Below are 16,752 nucleotides of genomic sequence, written 5' to 3'. Positions count from 1 at the left end.
CTCTCCATTTTGATTCAAAAATTCCTGAAGCATATCAGGGTCCTCGAAGCTCATTGTTTTGTTAGCGTAAGTTACCCTCATTACAGCAGGATAAATTCAAGTTTCAAGTTTTATTAGGATTTTATATACCGCCTATCAAGATTATCTAAGTGGTTTACAGTCAGGTACTCAAGCATTTTCCCTATCTGTCCCGGTGGGCTCACAATCTATCTAACGTACCTGGGGCTATGGAGGATTAAGTGATTTGACCAGGGTCACAAGGAGCAGCGCGGGGTTTGAACCCACAACCCCAGGATGCTGAGGCTGTAGCTCCAGCCAAATTAATCCAAACTTGGCACCAAGTTGCCTAAGTTGTGGCCGTAGCTCCAAAAATCTTTTCCTTCAATTGGCAGTAGCCATCACAAGGTTGGGCACGATCATTATCTTGGAGTCCTGGCATTTTAAGTTTCTGTGTTCCTTTGCCAGCTTGACTACCTCCATCATTTGCTGGAATCTATGTAGTTTAAAAATAAATGACCGTGGCCCCGTTTGATGGTTGGATCTTCTAGCTGGGATCATATGGGTCCGTTCAACCTCCAAAGGATACTTCATGTTAAGAGGCAAAATTTTTGGCAAAAAGTTCTCCAAAAATGGTATTGGATCCTCTTTTTCAATCCCTTTTGGCAAACCTAAAATCCTTAAATTATTTCTTCTCTCCCTATTTGCACAATCTTCTAGATCCCTCGTCAGGACTTCAATTTTTGCCCGATCCAGCTTGTACTGAAGTATCTCCGCTTCAGTTATTTCAACTCTCTTCTCCAGCTGTTCTACTTTTACATTAGCAAGTTGTAGTTGCTTTGTGAGGCTGGCAACCTCTTCCTTGACCTCCTGAAGTTTTTGTGCGTTATCCAACACAATCTCCCTTATCCCTCGAAGTTCAGCCAAAACTTCATTGTTTTCTTTGGGTTTTATAGGGAGCGGAATTTTTGAAGGGGTAGCCGACTCGGGTTTTGATCTTTTTGCACTACCTGTAGCGGTCGCAAAAGCCGAATCAATCTTTGCCTGCCTCCCATTAGCCATTCTGCATCCAAACCACTCAATTTTAAGAGAAAAAAAATTTACTTTGTAACTTATACTTAATTCCAACGATGCCTGTCAGCGAGGAGCTCAACACTCACCTGACCATTTTGATGCGTTGCCAAGCCACGCCCCCCCCTAGAAAATAGGGTTCAAAAATAGCAATTTGGATGGCTTGGTGAAGAAAAAGTTCATATAGAAAACAGGTTTTGAAAATAGCGATTTGGATGGTTTGGTGATGAAAACACCCATCTTGCACTTTAGGCCACTTTTTAGACATTTTTCTCTTTTGAAAATGAGCCCCTTACTGTGGGGTCATTTTACTAAGGCGTGCTAGCTGTTTTAGTATGCTAAACGCTAATGTGTCCATTATAGTCTTAGTAAAAGGACCCCTATGTGATCAGATATCCATTTTTGTCTCCTCTTATTTATATCTACTTACAGGATTCCTGTACATCAACTTCCAAATCATCTCTGCCTAATGTAACTCATAGATTGAACTATGATTTCATGAAGATCATTGGTCATGACGCCAACATCTTTCAGAAGTCCATAAAGGTGAAAGAAGAGGCACTGTCACCAGGGGTAATAATCTCAGAATTAGGCTTGTGTGTACTTTAAAATGGATGCATGCATTGATGTAATAATTTTTAGTGCTGTTGGTTTCATACTTTCATTGATTTTCCCATTTATTCAAAATAACTTCTCCCACCATGTATCATAAGCTTCTCCCACACTCCACTGCAAATGTATCTGAACTGGCTTTAATTGGGACTATTTTGTCTATGCAATGCCTATGATATTAATAACACTGTGCCTTTAATTTCTTAGTCCTTTAGCTAGCAGCAAGAAGTTAAAGTTCAAAAAAAAAGGAGGCGGGGTACAGAAATGGTTATCATGTTCAGTTATAATAAAGAACATTATAAGGTAGTAAAGCCTTGTGTGTGTTATGAAGAAGAAAACATGACAGGGACTGTATGTACAGAAGAAAGGATAGTTTGATTCTGTGCAGTCAGGACTAGGGGCTAGATTCACTAAGCCCACCGATCGTGTTTGCGATCGTGTACCGACCCATTTTTCCTTCGACCTGATTCACTAACCTCGTGGCCGATCAACCTCCGATCCGCACATGCAAGGTAGGAAGGCAGCGATTCACTAAAGAGAAGAAGGAACACCGACTGGGCTGGCCAATCCAAAAAGAAGCTGACTCTCCTGCTCTCTGATGCCCCGACTTTACAGTAGTTTCAAAAGCAAAATCCCAAACTGCCTACACAGAAACAGTCATTCCCAGCAGCATACAATTTTTTTTTTCACTGTGCTTCAACGCCAACTGCAATATGCTGACCTTCCCTGCCCTTTTAACCCACGGGTTTAAAGTGGGGCTGCACTATGGGTGTCGGAACCGGCAGAAAAAGGACAGTGAAGGAGGACAGGGAGAGCGAGCACTGCCGGCAGGACTCAGTCAGCTGAGCCAGTGGAAAGGGGAAAGGGCTTCGGTGGGGAGGCAGGGAAACGCTGAGGGGTGGCCAGGGGACTCCCTCACGAGAGCCAAAAAAGCGGCGAAGGAGAGCAGTGGGCGCTGCCGCCACAACTCAGGCACCGGAGCCAGGAGGGATGAAAGACAGAGTTACTGGGAGAGTCAAAGTGGTCATGGGCGACGAGACGGAAGTCAAGAGAGCAAGCGCATGCGCAGACTATCTACAGGCAAAGAAGATGGGCTGCGCATGTGTCTGGATCACTCTGCAACAATTCATGCAGTCAATGTGGGGCATGCCTCCAACCGAGTCAGTTTGCATGCAGACTCGTCATGAATCGGTCACCCGGCCACGGATCAGATCAGAATGCTCATGGAGCGGTAAGGTTAGTGAATTTAGCCCTTGGTCTCTCTTTGAGTTTCCAGCTGGATTGTAATTATAATCTGATTGATGTAGGCAGGTGTCCACTATAATGTAAAAGAAAGTCTCCACACACTTCACATAGTCTGCTCAATGACATTTTGGTAACAATGAAGACGACTCTAATAAACATAGAGAGCCAGTGGCTAGTTACTCTTAGAAGCAATCATTCCTAGGATAGAAATTTAGGTTTTCACTGTGAGGCAATCTACAAAGACTAGACATTCTTGCCATTAGTTTTAATACATTATTTAACTTTACAATGTCTCCTTTTAACCTTGTTGCTTCCCTAACATAAACCTTAAAAAAGGAAAAGTTATTGTATATAATACCATATAAAAAGACAGAGACATAAAAATGGATAAAAGTCACAAATCATACAGATAAAATCAAGTATTATGGCACTTAACGCTGAGTTTTACTAAATCTGCATATTCATCATGTTCATGTATTGTATGTTATTTGATATACTTTTCATTGTAACTCATTTAGAGATACTATCTTAAGTAAGTCATCAAATTAAACAATAGACTGAACAGATAGGGTGCCAAATACCAGGTATCAAGATAAGTGAATAAGTTATCTGCTTATTTTTTAAATGTGGTTCTATGACTGTATGTTACCTCAAGAGATGACTAAATGATCAATCATAAACCATTTTGATAGGTAAGAAGATGTAATTATCTTTATCATAGAGGTACATTGTGCTTTCATGGGTTTGTTCATTATCTCTCTAGTGTACAGTAAGTGTCAGCAAACCACAGACTGCAAAAGCCTATGAAGCATTTAATTCACTGGTCTCACTGGATAATCTACAGCACCAGCTTCTGTAAGTTTGGGAACCTGTATCACAGCTTTACCACCTCACCCTCTCACTTCTCCCCCACTCTTTTCTCAGCCTTACAGCTACTACACTCTCTCCCTTTCATACAGAGATCCCCACTCTACTTATATGTATCTCTACCATGGTGTAGCCCCCATGCCTCTCCTACACACTCTCGTATCCTCCTACTCCTTCTCTTGCTCTCTGCTGGGGACATCGATCCTAATCCCGGTCCTCCCAATCATCCCTCAGCCTACTCGTGGGGATTGCGCTGCAGTCTAACAAATCTTATTTCTGTTCCTCTTGTCCCTCATTCCTCCCTGCCCTTCTCATGTGCCCTGTGGAATGCCCGCTCCGTATCTAACAAACTTACCTTCATCCATGACCTCTTTTTTTCTAAAAAGCTTCACCTGCTAGCACTACCTGAAACCTGGATCTGCCCTGAAGACTCCACTACAGCTGCTGCCCTTTGTCATGGAAGGTACTTTTTCTCACACACGTCTCACTCAGATTGTCATGGAGGCGGTGTTGGACTCTTACTCTCACCATCTTGTAAATATCAACCCCTTCACCTCAATCTCGCTGTTCTCCCTCCTTTGAAGTTCACTCCATCAGTCTATTCACCCCCCTGTCTCTCAGAGTAGCAGTTATTTACCGATCCCCTGACAAATCCTTCTCCTCCTTCCTCACTGAGTTTGACTCCTCAATATCCATGCTGATTCCTATATGTCTAGGTTTCTCGCTCCAACTGTGCTCCACCACCCTACTCACCAGAAAGACCACTGCCTTAATCTCATCCTCTTCTCCAACTGCTCTATCACCAAATTCTGCACCTCAAATCTTACCATCTCTGACCATCAGTTGTTAACCTTCACAACTCATCACCCTCCTCCCCAACCCTGACCCCGATCACTACCCGTATGTTTAGAAACCTTCAGGCTATTGACCCTGACATGCTCTCTACCACTGTCTCATCTCTTCTTTCTACTACTATGTCAAACAAGTCTACCAATGAAGCTGTCCTCTCCTATAACTCCGTTTGCTCATCTTCTGTTAATACCCTTGCCCCTTCCATTTCCCGTCCTGTAAGACGTGCCAAACCCCAGCCCTGGTTGACCCCCAAAATCCATTATCTGTGCTCCTGTGCCCGAACTGCTGAACGTCTTTGGCTTAAATCCCGCACGCTTGCTGACTTCATTCATTTCAAATTCATGCTGACGTCCTTCCAATCTACCCTCTCGCTTGCCAAACAGGACTACTACAACCATTTAACTAACTCTCTTAGTGCCAACCCTCGCCATCTCTTTGCCACACTCAACTCTTTACTCAAAGTGCCCCCGCCTCACATCCCCTCTTCACTCTCCCCCAGACGATAGCAGAGTTCTTCCATAACAAGATCCATCTTGAATTCTCAACAATGTCGCCTCCCCTGCCACCCCTTCCGACAGTCCACTCTATTGACCTCCCTTCAACAACCCTTACGACCCTTTCTTCCTTTTCTGAAGTTACGGAGGAAGAAACTGCTCACCTTCTCTCCTCCTCCAAACCCACCACCTAATCCTCTGATCCGATTCCTACTCGCCTACTCATATCCATCGCTCCCACTGTAATTTCTCCCATCTGTCACATCCTTAACCTTTCATTCTCCATTGCTACAGTTCTTGATGTCTTCAAACATGCTGTATTTACACCCCTCCTTAAAAAGCCCTTGCTAGACCCTACATCCCCCTCCAACTACTGCCCTATTTCCCTCCTCTCCTTCCTCTCCAAACTACTCGAACGTGCTGTTCACCGCTGCTGCCTGGACTTTCTTTCTTCTCATAATATTCTTGACCTGCTTCAATAGGGCTTTCACCATCTCCACTCTACAGAAACTGCCCTAGCTAAAGTCTCTAATGACCTGTTCCTGGCCAAATCCAATGGACTCTACTCTATCCTCATTCTTCTTGATCTGTCCGCTGCCTTCGACACTGTGGATCACCACCTCCTTTTCAACGGGTTGTCCTCGCTGGGATTCCAGGGTTCCACTCTCTCCTGGTTTTCTTCCTATCTTTCTCATTGTACCTTCAGCGTACAATGCCACCTCTGCCGCCATCCCGCTGTCTATTGGCGTACCCCAAAGCTCTGTCCTGGACCCTCTCCTCTTTTCCGTATATACCCGCTCTCTTGGTATGCTGATCTCCTCTCATGGTTTTCAATATCACCTCTATGCTGATGACTCCCAGATCTACCTCTCCAAGATGGATATCTCTACAGGTGTTCAGACCCGAATTTCAGCCTACCTGTCCGACATTGCTGCTTGGATGTCTCATCACCGTTTCAAACTGAATATGGCTAAAACTGAATTCCTTGTCTTCCCGCCTAAACTCACCTCCCCCCTCTCACCGTTCTCTATTTCTGTGAATAACACTATCCTCCTCCCTGTCTCGTCAGCTTGCAACCTAGGGATGATCTTTGACTCCTCTCTCTCCTTCTCTGATCAGATCCAACAAACCGCCAAATCCTATCGCTTCCTCCTCGCCAAATCCTATCGCTTCCTCCTCTATAATATTGCAAAAATCTGTCCTCTTCTCTCTGAACACACTATCAAAACCCTTGTACACACTCTCATCACCTCGCGCTTAGATTACATAGAAACATAGAAATAGACAGCAGATAAGGGCCACGGCCCATCAAGTCTGCCCACCCTACTGTCCCTCCCCTACCTATGCCCTGTGAATAGATCCCATGTGTCGATCCCATTTGGCTTTAAAATCAGGCATGCTACTGGCCTCAATCACCTGCAGTGGAAGACTATTCCAGCGATCAACCACCCTTTCAGTGAAAAAGAATTTCCTGGTGTCACCTCGTAGTTTCCCGCCTCTGATTTTCCACGGATGCCTTCTTGTTGTCGCGGGACCCCTGAAAAAGAAGATATCTTCCTCAGCCTCGATGCGGCCCGTGAGATACTTGAACGTCTCGATCATGTCCCCCCTCTCTCTGCGCTCCTCAAGCGAGTACAGCCGCAATTTGTTTAGCCGTTCCTCGTACGGGAGATCCTTGAGTCCCGAGACCATTCGGGTGGCCATTCTCTGAACCGACTCCAGTCTCAGCACATCCTTGCGATAATGCGGCCTCCAGATTTGCACACAGTATTCCAGGTGGGGTCTCACCATGGATCTATACAATGGCATAATGACTTCCGGCTTACGGCTGACGAAACCCCTGCGTATGCAACCTATGATTTGTCTTGCCTTGGATGAAGCTTGCTCCACTTGATTGGCAGTCTTCATGTCCTCACCGACGATCACCCCCAAGTCTCGTTCTGCTACCGTTCTTGCTAGGATCTCGCCATTAAGACCAGCGCTCCAGTAGGAGTAGGTCGTGTATCATGTTGTCGGGCGTTGAATCTTCGTCCGTTGTGCATTTGCCCACTACACTAGTGCAACATATTTCTCTCAGGCCTCCCACGCACCTGTCTCTTGCCTCTTCAATCTGTTTAAAATTCTGCTGTGCGACTCATATTCCATGAGAGCTGCTATTCTCATATTACCCTTCTCCTCAAGTCGCTTCATTGGCTCCCCATCCATTTCCGAATATAGTTTAAACTCCTCTTGCTGACTTACAAGTGCATTTCCTCTGAAGCTCCCCCAATATTTCTCCTCACTTATCTCTCCCTATGCTCCCCCCTGTGATCTTCGTTCATCGGGCAAACCCTCTTATCTGTACCCTTCTCTTCCACTGCCAACTCCAGACTCTGTCCCTTCTTTCATGCGGCACCGTATGCCTGGAACAGGCTGCCTGAATCAATACGTCATGCTCTATCCCTGGCAGTGTTCAAATCCAAGCTAAAGGCCCACTTTTTTGAAACTGATTTCAACTCTTAACTTCCACTCACTGCTTTCAGATACCTATACCCACTGTATCATTTCCTATACCATAATCTCCCCAACCCTGTAATGTCCTGCCTAAATTAGATTGTAAACTCTTCTGAGCAGGGATTGTCTTTTGTATGTTAAATGTACAGCGCTGCATATCCCTTTTCAGTGCTATAGAAATAATAAATAGTAGTAGTAGAGCTGCACGGGAGTGAGGACAAAGGGAATCCTGTGGAGCCTGCGGGGATCCTGTAGGGTTCCCCCTATTAGGGTCACAGGGATCCTGCGGGGCTCGAATGTTACCTCAGTAGTGCGCCTCATTTCCTGCCCTCAGTTGCACTCGACCATCCACAAAGCAATGTCCCACAGTCCTGCAAAGAAGTAAATGCAGCTGGAAGGCAGGAAGGAGGCGACTGACCTGGATGCCTCCAGTACAGTCTCATGGGAGGGGGGCAAGGAAGTAGTTGGGCCACTGAGAGGAAGCGGGCAACTGAGCGAGCGTGCATGTGTGCCATGGAAGGGAGAGGGGGGCATGAACTTGGGATAAAGGAGGGAGCACATTGGGATATGGGAGGGGCATGAACTTGGGATAAAAGAGGGAGCACGTTGGAACATGGGAGGGGCATGAACTAGAGACAAAGGTTGGAAGAAGAGAGGGGCACAGAAGGGAGGGATGGAGCGCGTTTGGACACAGAAGGCAGGGAGGGAGCATGAACTTGGGACAGAAGAGGAAGGGGGCACAAACTAGGGACATAGGATGGAAGGAGGGAGGGAAAGAAATGCTGAGATTAGGGAGGAATAGAAAGGGAGAATTTTGGGGCATGGGTGTGTGAGTGAGAGGGAAAGAGAGAGAGTGCACACGGAGAATGGAATAAAGGAGAATTGTTGGGCATAGGAAGGGAGAGGAGTGAGGTACATATGAATGGGGAAGAGAAAGATGAGAGGGAGAAATGGATATGGTAGTGGAGAGGGAATAGTGGGAGAGATTGAAAGGGATACAAGAGGGAGGAATGTTGGACATGGGAGAGATATGGCATGGTGCTGGAGAGGGGTGATAGAAGGAGAAATTTGATGGACAGTGAGAGAGAAAGGGAGATGTGTTGCACATGGGGGTGAAGGAGAGAGGAAGAAATGCTGTGCAGGAGTGGGGAGGGGAAAAAGAGGGAGAATGATCCAGGATGGAAGGGAGGGAGGATGTTGTACAATGGGAGGGAGGGAAGAGAGCAATGCTGGACCATGGTAGGAGGAACCAATGGCCAGCAACTGCTTGAAGAATAATTTGCAGAAGACAGGAAAACAGAAAAAAAAGAGGAACTGGGACTAACTTGATGGAAAATAAATCTCTAGACAACAAAGGAAAAAAAGGAATTTATTGACTCAAATATGTTAGCTTTGAGAAATGTATATAGCAGATGTCTTTATATTGTGTTCAAAAGAAAAGGAAATGCATTTCTGGTTTTATTTCTCCAGTGCTGAAGTACTTGCTGACCCTTGCTGTGGCTAGTGAGAATCCCCAAGCACTGCCAGCTGAGGACCTTCTCCATAGATGGCCAGAACTCTTCTCCACCAAGTGCAGCAGTCGCTGGCAGCATCCCTAAGCCACTGAATGCCATTATTTGTGACTCAGAGATGCTACTGCTGCCTGCCAAGCTTGGCAAAAGGGACTTCCGGCCACCTTCAGAGGATGTCCTCAACTGACATAACTTGGGGGTCTTCATCAGCTGGAGTATTTATATTTTATATTTACATTAGATGCTCTGGCAGAGACCCATTTACAAAGTACGTATTCTTCCCAATTAATATTTCCAAATAAATAAAGTGTCTTTGCTTATTTGTAAATGGGTCTCTACCAGAGCCTTTAATTCAGTAGTATAATTAAATGAAATAACTACTTCTATGGGGATGGAAAAGTTTACTTGCGGGGGTGGGCAGGGATGGATTAAATTCCAGCAGGGATGAACGGGGAAGGGTTTGATTCCAGCAGGGACAGGCTTGATTTCTGTCCCCGTGCAACTCTCTACCTCCCACTGAACTAGCTCGCTTCCCTTCAGTTTCTTCAAAATTCAGCTGCCCAACTTATCTTCGCCAATGTCACTACACTCACTCTTCTCAAGTCACTTCCTTGGCTCCCTATCCATTTCTGCATATGAGTCAAACATCTCTTACTGACCTACAAGTGCATTCATTCTGCAGTTCCTCAATATTTCTCCTCTCTTCTCTCTACCTACACTCCTCCTCAGAAATGCCGCTCATCAAGTAAATCACTTTTATCGGTGTCCTTCCACTCTACCATCAACTTCAGACTCTATTACTTCCACCTTGCTGTGTCATATATATGTTCCATCTGTGGCCTTGTTCAAATCCAAGCTAATAGACCACCCTTATGCAGCTGTTTTTAAATCTTAACCCCTAGTCACCTATTTAATACCCATGTTGTTTTCATTATTTCCATAACTAAAATACCCTAATCTCTTATTTGTCCTGTTTTGAATAGATTGTAATCTCTGTTGAGTAGGGATTGCTCTTTTATAGTGCTGCTTACATCTACTAGCACTATAGAAATTATAAGTATTAATAGCAATAGCAATAATAGTAAAAGCAACTAATGAAATCAGAAGAAATTGTTATACACTTGCTGGATAATTACCATGACAGAGTCTAACACATAAGTATAAAATATAGTCCCAGGACCAGGAGTCGATAGTGTTCTGAGTCCTCAAGCAATAAGGACCATGGGCCCCTAATCAAGTGATTATATTAGATAGAAGCTACAGGAGAGTGGGCATCCTACTGCTAAGGGTCCTCTTATGATCAGTCTGTCCCTGCGCAGTATCACATATATACTTTCAGATAGTTTTATTAGAATTATGAAAACCTTTGCTTGATTTAATTTTGAAAACTTTAGAAAGAAATTCAATTAAGAAACATGCCATCTTGGAATTTTGTTCCTGCATAGCTAATAGCTCTGTATGATGCCATACATTTTTATAGCATCAGGCTGTAGTTAGGACTTTCTACCTACACTATACATAATACTAACATGTATATGCTCTTATAATGTGTGTTTGCCTCTATGGCTGCTTCAGTTTCTGTAGATAGCTCTGTTCTTACACCGGTTTCTTTTTCTTGCAGGTTGACAGAGCTGCGTGCTCAGAGGGCAGAGGAGATAACAGCAAATCTGAATGAACAGCTTAAAATAGCTCAAGAGAGGTTACTGGAATTAGAGCAAAAATTAGAAAACCAGTTAGTAATTATAGAAGAAGGTGACTACAAAAATTCTCTCTTATATTTTTCCCATTTCCTTGGCATTTTTGCATATATAATAATTTCTTCACTTGCTGACCAGGTACTGGAGGGCACCTTTGAAGAATTTTATTTATGTATTTATTTATTTATTTACTGCACTTTCTTAATCACCTTTATAAAAACTGGTTGGAAAAAAAAAGTTGAACCCCCTTAACACTACCTTGAGTCAGTAGGTATCACCCTCAACAAAAGCAAGTGCTGCTATCTATCTCCCAGGTAGAATTGATCTTTAAAGGGGTGCAAACAGGGCAATTACCCTCGGTCCCCATGTTACAGGGGGCCTCAAGCCTATGTAAAGTTGAACAAGATATAGCATGATATGCTGAGCTTTGGAGCTCCCCACTACATTTCTATCCTGGACCCCAGCATATTTAATACTTGCCCGGATTCCAGGAGTTTTTAGGATCACCTCTTTTGCATACCCTTCGTGCCTATGTGATCTTTATGAGTGTACCCACTGTCTAACTGTCTTGGTTCGGTGTTTTTGTTAATTATCACTAAGGGCTCCTTTTAGGAAGGTGTGCTAGCGTTTTTAGCGCACGCACTGGATTAGCGCGTGCTAGCTGAAAAACTACTGCCTGCTCAAGAGGAGGCGGTAGCGGCTAGTGCGCGCGGCATTTTAGTTTGTGCTATTCTGCGCGTTAAGGGCCTAACGCGCCTTTGTAAAAGGAGCCCTAACTGTTCATTGTCTATTTTATTTAATGCTGTACATTAGTAAATCTTTGATTTTTCCATGTTCTAATTTGGGAAGTGGTTGAATGTGCATGTGCAATCTTCCAGCGCATTTCGAAAAGGGATTAAGACTGTACTATTTGATAAATTTATTTCTTAACTGAAGTTTTATTGTTAACAATAATTTTATACTGTCTATATCAGGGGTGTCCAACCTTTTGGCTTCCCTGGGCTGCATTGGCTGAAAAAAAAAGTTTCTGGGGCCGCGCAAACGCTGCAACAAGACAGAGGAGGGAGTCGGCAAGACGGTAAACACCCAGGGGCAGCAGAGGAAAACACTGCATCACCCTTGATCGGGCCGCACAAAATAATTCACGGGGCCGCAGGTTGGACACCCCTGGCCTATACTTTAGATAACATATTGTACTTTTATTCTCAATACTTTGTACTTTGCTGATTGTCCAGTTTCTCTTCTGTGTAAACCGCCTAGAAGTCGTTTGATTGTTGGCGGTATAGAAGAATAAAGTTATGTTATGTTACATGTCTGTTGTAATCCACCTAGAACTTTGGATAGTGTGGAATAGAAATGTAGAAAAAAATAAATACCCAACATAGCCTTTCCTAACATACAGAAGACAGGGCTATAACCAAAACTGTTACTGGATACTTAAAAAATTATTTCTTACATTTTAACCTGCTCCTCTGTAGAAAAGTAAAGCACCATTTACAACAGTGAACACAAACAGGTGAGCAGCACTGGCAACCTGGACATCTAACCTGCTGGGTTTTTGTTGAGAGGGAACCTCCCTCCATTCCACAAAATGATGCAAAAAACAAACAAACAACCAAACCACCCAAAACAAACCATTCACAACCTATAGAACACTAATTGTGTTGGTCCCAGCATCTCTTTTCCATTTTCCTCTTGGTTTTTGTTCTCCTGAATCCTTGTACATAGTTTCTTTTCCATTGTTCTTTTTTCTATCCTTCATCCTGTTTTCTTACTTCCTTAGATCCCTTTCTTTTTCTTCTTTCTTTTCTGCCTCCGTATGCACTTGTACCTAGATTTTATCCCCTCCTTCTCCCTCTCTCATTCTCTGTTTCCTCTTGGCATCTAATCTACAGTACCTACTAGTTAGTTTTCTATCTCTGTCTGTTCCTTCCCAGCCTGTCTCCGTGCTATTTCAGCCCTCCTGTACTTTATCCTTCTCCAATGTTTCTCCATTTCCCTGTATTGCTCATTTATTCCTAACTTCCAGCTCCTTTTTATTCTTTCTCTTACTCCATATCTAGCCTCCAATTACCACTTGTTCATCTCCTTCCCAAGCTTATTTTCACTCTCTTCTCATCTTTTCAGACCCAACTTTCTCCTCTGTCTCACACTCTCTCTCCATTTCTTTCCACTTCTTTTCAACACCTCATTCCTCCTACTTATCATCTTGCAAACTCTCCTGCCCTATTTAACAACCCTACATATATGTCCACCTGATGTAGCTCCCTATCAATCTGCCACCACTCACTCATTCACTTTGGGCTAGATTCACTAACTTGACTCTCTGTGCCCGATCCGTGGCCGATTAGTGCAGGCCCGACCAATTCACCAAACAAAAAAATTAAAATGAGGGCGATTAGAGGAACATCCCCCCTCCGACTGTACATATTGCTAGTGTGTGATCTTGACGCATTCACAGACCATCTGCTTTCACTGTAGGTGGTCTGCGCATGGTCTCCGCACTGGAAACTTTCTTATGTTGTAAAGGAGACTGAAATTAAGAGATGTCTTTGCACTGAGAGTCTTGGCGAGGGCAGGGGAAGGAGTGCCATTGTCTACGGGAAACCAATTGCCTCAGCTCCAGCTGGGCTATAGCTGGGGGGTTGAAGTGGCGCTCAGGAACAGCCCGGCTCTAAGCTTCCCATGTGCTGCTCTAGATCCACTTTTGATTTCTCCTTGCGCTGCAGAACCTGCCTCTAAACGTGTAATTTTAAAATTGGTTGTAATTCTGGGTAATTTAAGCTAACAGCTATTTGCCCCCAATGCCGGTCTCTTCGTGGGAAGCTGGGTTTTGCTGCCCCAATTCTCCTGCTCTCTGCCGCCCTTCCCTGCAGTGTAGCCCCGCTTTAAACCCACAGGTTAAAACTACGGGCTCACACTGCAGGGAAGGGCGGCAGAGAGCAGGAGAGTCAGGGCGGCAAGAGCAGGGTAAGGGCTATCCTCCGGTGCTGTTCTGTGAAGGAGAGGTGGCAGAGGGCAGAAAGCAGGGCGCTTTTGATGGGGCAGAGAACAGTTTTTTATACAAGCGACTGGTCCTCACCAGTTGCTTGTTTTTTGATTGGCCAGCCAGTTGGTCTGTCAGGAAAAAATTAGTGAACCGCGTCCTTCCTTTGCATGCCGTTTCCTCTCATTTGCACACACGGATTGGAATTGGATCGGAGGTTAGTGAATCGGGTCGGAAGGAAATCGGGTCGCAAAGGGCTCGCAAACCGATCGGTACACATTCGGTTTGCTTAGTGAATCTAGCCCTAAGTCCCTCCTTAATCCTTACTCGGCCTCTGAGCCCACCTTATAGCCCTTATTTCATCTTTATTAAAATACTGCTCATGAAGTTACTATCTAAGTGGTTTATACATCTATAAAAACAATTTAAAGAAAGCAATGGGGGAAGGAGAAAAAAGGGGCCTATTCTCCTAGCCAGTCTCTGAACCTTCATGCTCCCTCTTTCCAACCAAAATTATAGTAAATGATAGCAGATAAAGACATGAACTGTCCATCCAGACTGTGCAGTAGTCATGGTCATTATACATTCATGGTTTAATTGTCTTTTCTTTGATAGACCATAGAAGTCCACCCGGTATTGTCTTTAGGTTCCCACTGCTGGAGTTTCCATTGAATTTCACTCCAGCCTATCCTAACCATACTAAACCAAATCATCATATATGGGATACAGACCATGCAGGATTTCCAATACTGGCCTTAGTTTGTTTTATTAAATAGAAAAAAGGGGATAATACTATGAATCAAATACAATATATTTCAAAAAAGGTTTTCATAAATTTACTCAAAACTAGAAACTGAAACTAAGGAGGAGAGGACATCATAGAAAATAATGAATCAGATCATAGAATTTCTTATAACACACATTCCAGATCTCCATCCTGGGGTCACGATTCTAATCGTCCAACCCCTCTATCCAAATCAACTAATAACCAAAACACTGTTATTAATACTGAGGTCTGCAAATGTAATTCTTAGGTCCAGTGTTTCCAATAAATCACTCAAAAATGGCAACATTTATCTCAACTATACTCCAGTGCTGGTTTTGCTTTATAATGCCAAGTGTTTAAAGCTCTTCTGTGTCTGTGGATAATTTGGGATCCAAATCAGCTTCCATTTCCTATGTTATTTCTGACACCCTCTTTCCGTTGAAGTTTGAAGTCCAGCAGCCCTCCACCTCTCAGTGTTCCTTTATTAGCGGCACTAATGCACAGACAAATTTTTGTCCTGCTCATCCAGACATCACTTCCTTAGTCACTCATCAATGGGAGTAGTGGCATAGCAAGGGTAGGGGGTGCCTGGGGCAGACATGGACTTTTGCACCCCCCTGCATTCTGATCAACCCTCCCACAAAATCCTGGTGGTCTAGTGGGCTGTTTCTGTATTCCTCAGTTAATGAGGACTAGAAATATTACTGGAGATGTTTCCTTTCTTTTTGACAGACCTGCATTGTCATTTGTCTTTACTATTGCATTTTCAATTGCATTAAAACTTTCCAACAAAAAAAAAAAAAAAAGAAAAACACTATAGAGAAAGTTAGGATAAAATGCATATTGGCATCAATTTCATTTTTGGATGGAATTCCATAATAGGAGCATTTTACAAAATCTATTTTCAAGAAGAAAGCATAACATAGAAGCGTATGTATGAGATATATAGGTTCTAGTTTCTGTACATAGCTTTTTATTTATATTTTTATAGTGAGATGAAGAGTGTTTAAAATATCAATAGCTTAGAACCAGAATCAGATATGAGGTGATTTTTAAGTGAATTGTGCAGTTTAGGTTTCATAAAGTTACTTATCTATTTTTCAGAACCCCCCCCTGAGGAAGACCTTGCAGAATCCATGGTTTCAAAGATGGGAAGTCAACTGAAAAAAGCCTTTAAATCTAAGAAATCCAAATTTCCATAATGAGTCATTCACTTTATAAAGAAGGATGAGCATCACTTTATCACATTTATCTATTGAAGCTTTATTTTTAATGCATCATGGAGCAGAACAAACTTGGACTTTGTCAACATCCTTGGACCTCTGTGTAAACCCTAACTGAGGCTTCCTACGCCCAAATTTTCTTTGGTTTGAGGGGGTGAATAGTGCAAGATATTTGGATCTTGGCAAATATCAACTATTGTAGAATTAAATAGTCATGGAAAAGGAAAATTCAGCCAGCATTTTAGAAAGATAAATGGGCTATGACCCTTTTAGAGTTCACTTCGTCATTATACTATTTTCTGATTTACTCAGATCTGAACACACCCTTTTATATGATTCTCTCAGGCCACATACTAATGCACCCACACACATTTTCTTTCATCTCCATCAAGAGAACTCTGGCTTTGCAGGCCTAGTGTTAAAGGGACAGCAAAAACAAGAAGACCCAAGTTTCCACAGGAGAAGAAGAACAGATCCAAACAAATGAGACTGTGGAAACTCAATGTTCTCAGACCTTTGGTAGTAATTTATTAAAAGTTTTCTTGCTAAAAGCAAGATCAACAAAAAGACTTGCTCCACATGTGTCATAAGAGGACCCGACACGGGCCATGTTTCGGCTAAACATGCCTTTTTCAGGGATCCAAGATGTAATGTACAGTCTTATACAAATTGGAGAAAAGTCTTGAGAATCCAAATATAGGAGTCTGACTACTGAACACAAACATGTAGTGCTGAGGACAGTACTAAGGCAATGCATCAGTACTGCATGCTCTCATTCAGTATTCAGATTCCTATATTTGGATTCTCAAGACTTTTCTCCAGTTTGTATAACTGTACATTACATCTTGGATCCCTGAAGAAGGCGTGTTTAGCCGAAACATGGCCCGTGTCGGGTCCTCTTATGACACATATGGAGCAAGTCTTTTTGTTGATATTTC

General features: G+C 43.3%; 1 protein-coding gene across 5 annotated transcripts in view; it reads left to right on the top strand.

Moving 5' to 3' along the window:
• Positions 1–16,329, top strand: part of AXDND1 (axonemal dynein light chain domain containing 1) — a 383,395-nt gene extending 367,066 nt beyond the window's left edge. For 4 of the 5 annotated variants that reach the window (XM_033916370.1, XM_033916373.1, XM_033916369.1 and 1 more), the window contains 4 exons: positions 1,501–1,641; positions 3,689–3,780; positions 10,764–10,894; positions 15,696–16,329. In XM_033916370.1, the coding sequence (XP_033772261.1) occupies positions 1,501–1,641; positions 3,689–3,780; positions 10,764–10,894; positions 15,696–15,793 (462 nt within the window). In that variant the 3' untranslated portion in view covers positions 15,794–16,329. The remainder of the gene's footprint in view (positions 1–1,500; positions 1,642–3,688; positions 3,781–10,763; positions 10,895–15,695) is intronic. The other variant, XM_033916371.1, reaches the window with a different exon arrangement.
• The last annotated feature ends 423 nt before the right edge of the window (positions 16,330–16,752 follow it).

Source organism: Geotrypetes seraphini, chromosome 12 (assembly GCF_902459505.1).
Source record: "Geotrypetes seraphini chromosome 12, aGeoSer1.1, whole genome shotgun sequence".
NCBI lineage: Eukaryota > Metazoa > Chordata > Amphibia > Gymnophiona > Dermophiidae > Geotrypetes > Geotrypetes seraphini.
The sequence above is the reverse complement of the archived record's forward strand: the minus strand, read 5'-3'. Positions and strand labels throughout refer to the sequence as shown.